At 39.7% G+C, this 13,142-nt stretch overlaps 1 protein-coding gene across 1 annotated transcript in view; it reads left to right on the plus strand.

Moving 5' to 3' along the window:
* Window positions 1-3,661: 3,661 nt before the first annotated feature.
* The window catches only part of scrt (scratch), a 32,184-nt gene continuing 22,703 nt past the window's right edge, over window positions 3,662-13,142 (plus strand). The window contains exon 1 of the mRNA XM_019042133.2: window positions 3,662-4,739. Within this exon, the coding sequence (XP_018897678.2) occupies window positions 4,499-4,739 (241 nt within the window). The 5' untranslated portion in view covers window positions 3,662-4,498. The remainder of the gene's footprint in view (window positions 4,740-13,142) is intronic.

Raw genomic sequence — 13,142 nt, forward strand, 5'->3', positions numbered from 1 at the left:
GCCGCACCAATGCACCTTTCGTGTGTGCGCCTGTTGCCGCGAACGTGCGCACCGTCGTGGTCGGGTACGGCACACGTTCCGATGTTGTCATGTTTCCTATGGATAAATCAATAGCTGTAAGAAACAACTCATCGAGCTGATAATTGAAATTGATTGTCGAAGAAGAAATGGAGTGATCCTGATGGAAGCAGGTGGTTGCAATGGACACATGGCGTAACAAATTGACTAACTAACGGCAATGGAGATGTTGCATGTGTGAGGAATTTGCGATTTGACTGTTGATTCTTAAGTAAAAGTTCGCGAGAAACACGATGGTGCCACTGGTTTTCTCTGAAATCATCTCCCAAGCTCAAAAAAAGCTCTCAAGTTGAGGCCAAAATGGAGGGGATATCCCACGCTATCTTGAAAGTCCACATCTACATTAAGACAAACTCTTCATGCAAAGATAGGGAGCAAATACATTAGCAGTGATGCCGTGTTTTCAGTTTTAGAGTCCCCAAATAAAGTGGCAGCCCTGTCAATGTATTTGCTCCCTATCTTTGCATGGAGAGTTTGTTTTGATGTAGAGGTGGACTCTCAGGGTAGGATGGGATATCCCCTCCATTTGGGCTTCAAGTTGAGAGCTTTTTTGAGCTTTTGAGTTGATTTCAGAGAAAACCAGTGGCACCATCGTGCTTCTCGCGAACTTTTACGAGAGAATCAGCAGTCAAAACGCAAATTCCTCACACATGCAACATCTCCATTGAAATTGACTGTCAAAGAAGAAATGGGGTGATCCCACTGATGGAAGCAGGTGGTTGCAATGGACATAACAAGGGCGTAACAAATAGACTAACTAGCGGCAATTCACGGAAGATCCTGTAGTAGAGAATTTGCAGGTGTCTAAAATTTGATGAATTTCGTATTTACGTGGAAACTACTGAGCGAACTGAACACGAGGATGCCCTTAGTTCATGAATTGATCAAATATTGGAGAAGAGTATTACAAAATGATCTATTCTGCTAAAAGTGACTATATCTTTAGTGAGAGGAAAAGAGGATTCTCTCTTTATCAAATGACGAAAACTTGCTGAACTGTTCCGCGCCGATTATTCGAAGTCAAAAAGTACGAAACAGACCTTCAAATAACGCAAAAATGCGCAAAAAGTTAGAAATCTTTCTCTTTTTCCTGAACATTCCTGAAAGATTTCTATATTCCTCGCGCGGGTAGAGTACCAAAGGACAGCTTGATTACTCCATCATAAAAACATTCGAGAGAAAATTCCCAATGCTTTATTGCCTTAATGTTTGTTTCAAAGTTAGTTTATGGAATAATTATTCCAGCACAATGAAAAAAATTGGTTTTCTGCCAGGGATATCATTCAAAATGGTTAGACAAAAAAATAATACGGGAGAGTTTTGGATGGTAAAAAGTCGAGGATGGGATGGGGGGAGGAGGTAAAACAGCGGCCATTAGCAACTCAAATTACGGCTAACTTATAATGGCTGTTCTGTCTGTCAGCGTAAATCAAAATATTCTTCGAGCTCATGAGCTGAAGAACGGAATAAGGAAATACAGAAGCTTCATCTGAAGGAATATTTTCTTGGACTGGAGATATATTATCACTTATTATTCTTTACAGCCTCTAAAACTGCGAGGGGTCATTCCGGTCAGTCGAAAATTTGTGTTCATCCCTTTTTCGAACGTGCGAAGTCCCCTCCATACCCTCTTTCAATTCGTAGAGCACCACTCAAAAATTAAAATTCTGCAACTATCTTTCCGCGTAACTTACGAGTCTTGGCTCTCGACTCAAGCAAAAATCTGATTGAATCAAGAGTATTTATTCTTGTCAATTGTTTTAATAGTCCGGACTCTAGATCCAAGAAACTTCTTTGCCAGTGTGCTTTGACTGCAAGATGACGTCAGCATTCACCAATTTAAAAATCGTTGGCTGTTGGACGGCAAAAATTGGCTTAAACACTCATCGAGAACGCCGTTTGTATTTCAATTTATCAAGGATTTACGCTTTTGACTCGCAAGGAAAAAAGTCTCTTGGATTCAGAGTCCAGACTCTCAAAACATTTGACAGGAAAAAATACTCTTGATTTGGTCGGATTTTCGCTTGAATGAAAAAGAGAATCCACTTAATTCAAGACAAATCCGATTAAATTAAGAACATTTTTTCATGTCAAACTCTTAAAGAGTCTGGACTCTGGATCCAAGAAACTTTTTTCCGGTGTGGCACTTTCGGCGCTTGTCGGAAGGTGACGTCATAATTGAAATTGCCAACGAGTTTTGAATTGATGAGGGATGGCGCCACCTTCCAGCCAAATATCAAAACCACTACACTGGAATAAAAGTATCTTGGATCCAGAGTCCAGAATCTTTAAAAATTTGACAAGAAAAAATACTCTTGATTCAAGCGGATTTCCTTTTAATTCAAGCAAAAATCCGACTGAATTAAGAGTTTTATTTCCAGTCATGTTAATTGGACAGTAAAATTTGGCTCAAACACTCATCGGATGCTCATCGACTATGACAAAAGTCCGATTAAATCAAGAGTAGTTTTTTTGTCAATTTTTTTAAAATTTCTGACTCCATATCCGACGAACTTCTTTTTCAGTGTAATTTGGCCGGACGATGACGTCAGCATTTACCAATCCAAAAATCGTTGGCTGCTGGACGGCGAAAATTGACTCAAGCACTCATCGGAAGCTCATGGACTATGATAAAATCCGATTGATCAAGAGTATTTTACTTGTCAATTTTTGTAAAAGTCCGGACTTTAGGTCCAAAATATTTATTTTCCGGTGTACTTTGGCCGGAAGATGACGTCAGCATCCACCAATCCAAAAATCGTTGGCTGTTGGACGGCGAAAATTGGCCGAAGCACTCATCGGGAGCTCATCGACTACACTGGAAAAAAAAAAAAAAAAAAAAAAAAAAAAAAAAAAAAATTGGATCTAGAGTCCAGACTCTTAAAAACATCGAAAAGAAAAAATACTCTTGATTCAATCAGATTTAAGCTTAAATCAAGAACCAAGCCTCTTAATTTGAGCGGATTTCCTTTTGATCTAAGCAAAAATCTGATTGAATCAAGAGTTTTTTCTCTTGTCAATGTTTTCAAGAGTCTGGACTCTAGATCCAATGTGTTTTTTTTCCAGTGTATGATACAAATCCGATTGAATCAAGAGTATTTTTCTTGTCAATTTTTTTAAAAGTCCGGACTTTAGGTCCAAAATATTTATTTTCCAGTGTACTTTGGCCGGACGATGACGTCATCATCCACCAATCCAAAAATCGTTGGCTGTTGGCCGGCGAAAATTGGCCGAAGCACTCATCGGGGGCTCATCGACTGTGGGAACGCAACAAGAAACGCTGTTGCATCGATGTCTGTTGCTTGGCGGCGGCGGCGGCTGTGGCGTCGGGGGTAACAAGTTGGCGCGCAACAAGGAACAAGGATGGAGCCGGCCCGGCGCTGGCAGTCAACACGTTGCATCGGTGCAGCAGCAGCGACTCAACAACCACGGAGCAAACGGTGAGCCATGACGATGAACGCTGCAGTAGGCCGTCGGATAAATCTTGGCGGGGTGGAGCAATGCGGCGGAGCGGGGTGGTCACAACGGGTGGAGGGGGTAGTCGGCGGCGCGCGGGGGGTGGAGGTGTTATATTTTAAAGTGTCATACAACCACCCCGAGCGATAGGAGGGATGTTGCGCGCGCACGCCCGCCAGACCGCGCTGCTACCCGTCCACGCCGTATATAACATAGCCGCATTCGATTTTCGGTTTCAATTCAAAAAGAGCTTTCCTGCCAGGGAGGGTTTCCGAGCCGCTTTCTTGGTGTTCTTCTCTCTTTTTTTCTTTTTTTCTTTCCTCTGTCCTCTCGTTTTTGTTTCGGTCGACCCCGTTCGTTTTCACGCTTCGTTTTTTTCCGCGCTCGCTATAAAATTCTCTCGCACTTCCAAACGTCAGTCCCCCCTTTCGATTTCAACTCGAATTTTTTTAGTTTCTCGACTTCGAAAAAAAAAAAAATCTCCGAAACCACTGTCGCTCTCCACTTGTGTCTATTCCTCTCAGGATCCTAACCTGAAAACACGAATTTAAAATTGTACAGTTCGGCTCAAAAATAAATACAAAATATTTTTCGTAACCTAGTGCGTGTAAAAAAAATTCAAATTCTCCCTCCTCATCTGAACCGGAAAACCGTCGTTTATTTTTTGGTTTTTATTTTACTCATAAACAAAAATGATTGTGTGACCTGGATAGAAATTTAGCTAAAACGTGTGTGCGTGACGAACTCACCGAAAGGACACCGAATCAGGATATTTTATACGCCGAAAAAATTGAACCAGTGCTTGGACCGTGTTCGAAGAATCCGATTTCAAAACAATTTCGGGATGTTTCGGAGTGTGTGATTTTGAAGGCGGTCGATCCCGCGTGACCGACCGGACTTCGAATGTCGGAGTTCGTGGTCCGAGAATCGGATTTCGACGAGGAAGCTCAAACAGCCCAGCAAGATGCCCCGGTGCCTCATGGCTAAGAAGTGGAAGGGGTACCCTTGGCCGACGGAGAACGCCAGCCCTCATGTGGAGACCGCGCTGGAAGAGGAGGAGGAGGAGATCGACGTTGTCACCGTCAACAACGGCACGTCGCCCATGCCGGCCACCGTCTGGGGGCCCTCCAGCCCCACCGAGGGGGCCACCGCCCCCAGCCCCCCGCCGTGTCCTGACTCCGGCAGGATATCAGTCCATTGTAATGGTGAGTGATTTATTACATTAATTGGATTGCATTTTGCAAAAAGGAACTTTTGCAATGAAATTGCGGAAATCGTGAAAAACTATGAAATTTAGATGGTAATTTTTGTCTTAAATTTACAGTTTTTAGCGAGTAAAATAGAAACTATTGATAGATAATCGGGTTTTTCCTCCAAGACAAAAGAAGTTGCACAATCTTTGCAACATTGCAATGCTAGTGGTTCCTTTTTGCAAAATACAATCCAATTTTTCGGTATTTACAAACTTCGGTGCCAGGTATTTCTCCCCTACCGCAAGTTTCAACACTTTCTTTCCTACTCGTTTTTCGTCCCTTTACAGTAGGTCCTAAAACCCTTTCCCATGGGTATTTGTCCAAACTGAAATTGGTGTTTGGAGTGTAGCCGAGTGCTAGAAATAATGTAAAATTTTCTTTAAAAAACTTACATTTTATTAACAAACTTAGACCTAAAATTAATTTTTAAAGAAATTTTACATTATTTCTAGCACTCGGCTACACTCCAATTACCAATATATTCAGTGCTACTACATTTCAGACATTGTATTACAATGTTCGCTGATTTTGAAATTGAAATCGCTACTTTAACATGAGTAGAACAGAGAGAAAAATTCTCCACCTAACCTCGCAAATTGTATTGATTCCTAGGAAACACCCCGATATATTAACTTGTATTTTTATATTTTAATTGAATTTAGAACTAATGTTCTTAGGAAATAAACCAGTGAAGAATTCTCCTTGTGAGACGAACTGTAACGGGATAAAAAACGAGTAGGAAAGAAGTATTAGGAAATTGTGCCTCAGGAAAAATGACTTGCCACTACAAATTCGCATGCTAATAACCAAAAATCAGGCATTTTACACGGACAACAAGTTTTATTGGTTCTCTCATAAAATTGTGGTACTATTTACGATGTTCGGTGACATGCGAATTTCCAATAGATGGAAAATCTGCACACACATTTTTATTACTGCATCTGAGAGTGCTTTAAGAGCTGATTCCGCGGTATTGTTTATAATTTTTTCTGATGTGGGAAATAATATGAAAATATATTTAAAATTGAGAAAATACATCATACCTAGTGACATCGCCTAGGTGTTTCTTATAAAAACACATGTATTTTAGCACATTAGACCATTCTGTTAAATCTCTTTTAGTAATATTGTTCAATTTACGAACCAAAGGGAATCCTCGTGTTTAGTTAACTTGGTAGTTTCCACTTATACACGAAATTCATCAAACTTCAGACTCCTGCAAAGTCTCCATTGGGGTAGCACCGCAAAATTTGGGTTAGTGATCTAAATTATTAGGGTACTACCACAATTAATTGGAAATGCTCATACCATCCAACAACCCCTACCTCTTTTCCCCTTGTGCCTAGGCGGATAGTCAAAGTTTGATATGTTTTTGACGAAAAGCTTTCGAGCTTCCAATGTTTTGAAAGTTCGAATTCATCAAAACTGCAAACCACTCTTGTATTTCGATATTCAGATCCTCTTCATACATTTTAAATGTTGATATTTTATACATTCTATATTTTATAACTTCATGAAAATTTTGAGATTTTTCAGGAGTGTATTTATCATTTTATGTTGCAAATTTCTACAGAGAATTCTTTCCTGTCAAAGAATTATTTTTCCTATAAAATCAGCGGAAGTATTAGAAATTCAATCCAAGGCAAAATTTGACTATTTGCCTTTGCACTTGACAAAATACCCCAACCTGCAATCTGCCCCAATCTGCCCATGTTGCTTTTAGCAGAAACGTCTTTATTTATGGAAATAAATTTATCAATAAAATGATGTAGCATATAATTACAGGGGGAAACTTTAAGAAGAAGCAATCAACGAATGAAAAGTACTTGTTAACCACGTGAAGAAGGGAGTGTAGAGAATCTCAGTGATCGAAAAATCTTAAAAATTTCGAATCAATATAACATTCTGTGTTGTGATAGCTTATTTTTATTAATTTCATACTAAAGTTGCTAAAAATTAGTTAATGTTTGATATTAGTCTCCTGGCGTTAGGTTGGGTTTCACAAATATATTTTAGCAAATGGATTTATTACGTACTACAGAAGTAAACTTCCAAAACTAAACAATTATTGAATGAAAAATACGATTGTATCACACTTGCACTCTCAGAAATTTTAAGTTCTTGTGTTGGTCCATTTTCGCGTGCTGACGCAATTTTTTGAAAGCGTCCTGACAAAATCAACAGAAATTTCACCGAGAGCTCCTTTAGGAGGGTAATTTTTTACCAGTGACCTTTTGTTTTTGAACACAAAACTGTTTATTTTCGTGCCGAAAACTCTCTGCCAATTTTCGAAATCAAATAGGTTTTGAACGAGAGGGTTGTGTTTATAAGACAGTTGGATTTTTGAGAGTGTGAAAAAGGGAATCGAGAAGACTTTAAGTTTCCAAAACCTGAACAATTTTGAATAAACGGTACATTAAATACCGTATACGCACAAAATTAATTGGTTTCAAGGAATTTCATGCTGACATGTTGGACTGTAAAGTCAACTATCCCTGTTAAAATAAGTTACTTGAATGGAAAATACCTCTTTCCCTATGTTTTGTTCAATTTGTATTTCATTTTCGGCTGTTAATTATTTATTTTGCCATTCATACATTGATGTGTTTTGATGATTTTTACGATCCGTCAATTGGAAATAAAAAATGTCGTTTAAAATGCCTACCAGCGGATGAAGATCTACGTAAATATTACAAAGAATATTAAACTATATCGGAATGTCTTTGTTTCCTCGGTAAATCTTGGTTTGCTATTTGGTCCCTGTCAGCGACGTTGATTCATTTTCACGAATTAAGCGTTTTAAGATTCTTCAAAATATTGTGAGAATATTTGGGAACATTTTTGAGTAAAATGAAATCCCACGACATGAAGAAAATTTCACGTTTACATACAAATTACTCGATTTTGTGTTAAACTGCTAGAGGGTGCCCATGGGACTACAAAACATTTTGCACTGTCACACATTACTAAAAATATTGGCTATATTCGTCCATTCGCGTGAATAATTTTCGTATAAAAATTTTTTGACCGAAAAAATGGCATAGCTTATATTTCCACCCGCTGATAGATTAATATATCTGTTTGTGAAAAATCTCTTGATTGAACTTCAATCGTGAACGTGTATTGAATCAACATCTTAATTTAAAGTAATAAAGTTCGATTGGCACGATATTCTCTGCACATGCACGCAGACGGTGTCTTTTGAGAATTCACATATCATGGTAAATGATCTTCATGATAAATTTTTACTTTCTTAAAATGCAAATAAAAGGTGTAAAATCACAATGTTAAATCTGGGACCCTCTCTTATGGAAGAAATAAACTCTAACTTACTATGCATCTGAGCTGAAAGTCTACTAATCATGCTAAGATAAATAAGCCTTGTATACGTGCTCCCTGAATGTTCCATTGCTTACGCTGTGATTAGATTACATTGACTGAATCGCCTAGGAAAATGAAATTTATTATGCATTTATTCAAAGAACTAAATCATGTCATGGTAAGCCATCTCCGGATAATTTTGACCAGTATGTATGGTGATTTCGATTATTCAATTCCTTAGCTCGAAAACATTTGACCTCAATACTTCCTCAGTAGTATTTTGAGTCTTTATGCATCGTATTATTTTTTTACTTCTTGCTTTTGCAGAATTCGTAATTGACATTCTTGGAATTTGGCAAAAATCAGTGGTATATAAATTAATATTTGCTCCCGAATAGCCAAAAATCGTATGCTCATACACAAATATCCTGCAACTCTCGCAAACGTATACAGAAAACTAGCAGGTGCTCAGGTTTAGGGATTGAGAGAATCGCCAAAATTATTTCTTTGTTTGACAAAATCTCTCAACATATGTTGAAACTAAATTATTTTTACCTATTTTGTTTTTAAAATATTTTGAGGCATCCATACTGTATTTTCTTTTAAGATCAAAACACTTTCTCCATCAAAACAAGCCCGATACAAATCCATTTAATATTACAACTTCATGCAGATCAATGCTTGAATTTGTTGAAAATTCGATGCTGTAACTGCGAAAATGCGTGTATATCGGTTTGCGGCGTTGCAGACTTCCTGTCATACTTTATTTTATACATGGAAAACCACTGAACGTCATTTCTTGAAAACTTCAGTGATTTTTTTCTCTCCATGTGATGAATATTCTGTGAAAATACCGAGCCATGGTGTTGGCTAGGTCTCCTTTTAAAAAGCAGAATCGGAGCGGAGATTTTGAAAGACCGCGACCGAAGTACGCATTTTTGCAGTTTCACCATCGATATGACGTTGCACTAATTACTGAGTCTCTGACATGAAAAACCATCCGTGCCCCAAGTTTATTAGCTCAAAGATCTTAATCTTCAGAGAGGATAAATAGTTCATCAGCGAGAAACTTTCGGGAAAAAATTAGGCTATTAGGATTAACTCAAGGCGGGAAAAACGAGAGATAAAAGAGGGGTAAACAGACTAAATCTCGAGTCTGGACAAAGTTTAGCTGTTGTTGATAAAATAACCCCATTGTCGCGTGTCGTAGTGGCAGGAATGCGCGATTTAAGATTCGAGATCCTCAAGAATCCAAAGTAGTTGAAATGTTCCAAGACGGGGATGCCACAGGCGTGGTGGGAGGTGGGGGTGGGGGCGGGAGAGGGTTGAGTTCAGGGCTGGCGCGAAGAATGCGAGGGAGAAGTTTGGTATCATTGCCGAATCCAACTTTCCAGTCTCATCCCTTACGCCAGAATTGCCTCGCTGCTTCAAAATTGAGCTTTAGACGCGCGCTTTTCTTGAAAGCCAAGTAAACTTCAAGCGAATTGCATCCCAAGGAGAGGCTCGATTTTTTGAAACGTGTGCGTGGCAGGGTGCAACAAAAATGTCGAAATGAAGTTGCGATTCTGGAACGCAATGTTTGAGCAACAATTTGCAGGTGTCTGAAAATTGGTGAAGGCCATGTTAGGAGGAAACTATTGGAGGAAATATGACAGAAAAACCTAATTTGCTAAAATACATGGAAAATGTCGCCAAATAACGTCATAAGACGACGCATTTTATCACTTTTTAATCTATTTTTCTACAATTTCCCATCTAAAAAAAATATGAAAATATTGCAAATTCGGCTCATTAAACACTCTCATATGAAGCAATAAAACGTGTTCGGGCGAATTCTCCATTTCGATTTTCTACCGTGTAAATTGCAATATCTCTCCAACATAATTATGGTCGGTATTTCGGCGGAAATGTTTAATTTTTCGAACGCCCAAGTAATACAGCGGAACGGAAATATTGACACTTGTGACTGATCCATCCATAGATTTGAAATTTTCTGTTGGAAACCTTAAAACCCTCCCAAAGAAGACAAAATTGAAGCACTGGCTGCCCAAATTTCTTGGTTGTGGTGTTTCAGAATCTTTTATGCACTATAATTAAAGCAAATGTACGAAATTCGTTGAAATTATTACTGGCTTTTCTTTATGATTCCACAACGCTGAAAACGAAAACTTTTAGAAAACTCACCCGATAGTTCCCTCTCCAAAATATAAATTAGCAGTGGAGTTTCTGAATCACTGCAACCAAAAAATGCCCTGTCTGCACAAAACGCAGCTGAATTACGTGTGGAAATGTCTTGATATTGAAATGCGGTTACGTTTTTCCACCCGAAGATTTACGAATTTGAGCCCTTATTTTCAAAATCCCCCTCTCACACCGCACCCGTGCACATTGCCGATTTCCATAAGATTATTTTATCCGTGCCTAGGGCAGTACCCTAGCCGGGCACGCTATTTTCACAAAATTAATATTCGTTCTGTCCAACTGTTGCCCCCCCCCCCCTCCCCCGGGAAGTAAAAGTCGTCGGTTCGGTGCTCACCCCCTCGCTCAACCCCTTCCATCCCTCGCAAGACCCTAGCAACTGAATTCCAAATCACCCCCCAAGGAGTGGCGAGCGGCGCTCATACCCAAACACGCCTGCAAAAAACACGGAATAATTAGAGGCCAGCTAATTACATTCCAATTGAAACACTATACATAAATACAGACCAATCTGCACGTAACTAAGGGGCTCCATAAAACGTTATGGGCCGTCGGGGGGCAGGCGAGTCCTGAGATAGCGTGATGAAACTTGCCTAAATTACACGGTCAGGCGGAGAAAACCGGTGATTTTTCGCCACCGACCGGCAGCTTTCGGGAGGCACGGTTGCCGGATTTTCTGGAAGACGTTAGTATATTTCACGAGAGTCCTCAAAAATACATTCTATATAAATTATGAGTTTAAAGCACGCAAGAGACACAGCCAAATAAATCCACCCTAAAAAAGTACACAGAAAAAAAAAAAAAAATCGGTCTCGTAAAACGAACGTGCGGTGTTCCGTATCATCCCAATATTCGGTTTGTCAAACTGTACCGTCATTTCGTGTAACCGGACGTCGGCATTTATGACCAAACTTCGTTTGTCAGATCACTTTTCCGCACATGTTAAGTTACAGGAACCGAAAGTTTGGGTTGACAAACCGAAAATTCAGTTTGACAAACCGAATTAGTCGGGATAAAATGGAACACTGGAACACCGAACTTCGGTACTTGCGTTCCAACTTTTTCTCAGTGTAACAAAAATGTTAGTTGACAGTGACACAAAAAAATCACATTGGGCACGTCGAATAAGTCTGAAATCCATTCCTTACACTGAAGAAACTAGATTGGATGTAGAGTATAGACTCTTAAAAACATTGACAAGAAAAAATACTCTTGATTCAATAGGACTTTTGACTTAAATCTAGAACCAAGCCTCATAATTTAAGCGGATTTCTTTTTGACTCAAGCTAGAAATCCGATTGAATCAAGAGTATTTTTTCTTGTCATTGTTTTCAAGATACTGGACTCTAGATCCAAGCAACTTTTTTTTTACCAGTGTAGTGCGGAATCTGCGTAGTTTGTAACACGCTTTTTCAAGTTCTCCACGTCTGCAGGCAGTTTTTATGAGTCACCGCCGACCAGGTTCGCACAGACAGAGGAGTCCGAAAAACTAATCCGAGTAAACGAACGATTTCACTAACTTTTTACATTTTACGATTTCAAACGTTTTCCCCCTTTTTCTTTCTTTATTTAGCAAAATCGGAAGCTTCGAATGAATTGAATCCATAGGCAAGGAAAATGTATATAACAGTTCGCGAAATCGTTTGTTTATTTAAATGGCAGGTCAATCGATGAGGGTTAAATTCGAATATTTTTGCGTGAATCAAGCCACTTTTTTCAGTGTGAAGCTACGCTTCTGCGTTAGTGAAGCAACGCTTCGTGTCGGAATGTAAGGGTTGTTTTGTGGGGGTGAATTGGCAACCTCGGGAATCCGAAGAGGGATATTGCACGGACGCTGCTGAGTCGGCGAATTTGCATCTGAGTTGCATGTTGCGCCGGTTTCGTGACGAACGCCCTGCTTGGCGCGTTGCCTACCCTCTGCGCCTGCAGGGGCTGCTGTTGTCGGGTCGAGCGGGCCTTTGCAACAGTGCTCCGGCCCGTTGCCACGTGGGCTCCGACCCGTCGGGCGTGCGGCAGTCGTGTTCTGCTAATTGCTGTTTATAGATCAGCGAGAGATAATGAGATTAACGCCAAGTTGTGACGTACGTTACCGTAGGAGATAACGCCGCACAGTGGAACGAGCCAATTAGAGAGGTCGGACATGAGATTTTTAACTAAAATTCAGCGCTCCCATTTCATGTTCGTCAAAAGTTCCGGGACTCGGAACTTTTTTGTTCCAATTTCTCCCACTCCATGACTGTCAAAAGTTCCGGGATTCCTTTGAGAATTTTTTAGAAGTTCCAAGAAAGTTCCGTAAAATGTAAGAGATCCGGAAATTTTCGGGAATTCTGAAGTGCCGGGAAAAATTCAGGAAAACTCAAAAGTTCCGGGATTCGGAACTTTTTTGTTCCAATTTCTCCCACTCCATGACTGTCAAAAGGTTCCGGGATTCCTTTTAGAGTTTTTTAGAAGATCCAAGAAAGTTCCGGAAAATTTCGGGAATTTCTAAAGTGCCGGAAAAAATTCACGAAAAATCTCAAAAGTTCCGGAATTAGGAACTAATTCCTGGAAATAGGAGCACTGCTAAAAATGCAAGTATGAATGTTTATTTCGTCTCGGCTCCTGTTTGATCGATTTTCGTGAAACTCGGTATCCACAGGTATTTTTCGACGAGAAACTCGAATTTTTGGTCAGATTTTCAAAATTTCCAAATCCAAGATGGCGGCCGTGGCCTAAATTGCTAAGTCGGCTCCTGTTTGATCGATTTTTGTGAAACTCGGAGATCTAGGGTACTTTTCGACGGGGAACTCGAATTTTTGGTTAGATTTTCAAAATTTCAAAATCCAAGATGGCGGT

The sequence above is a fragment of the Bemisia tabaci genome, chromosome 10, assembly GCF_918797505.1.
Source record: "Bemisia tabaci chromosome 10, PGI_BMITA_v3".
Lineage (NCBI taxonomy): Eukaryota > Metazoa > Arthropoda > Insecta > Hemiptera > Aleyrodidae > Bemisia > Bemisia tabaci.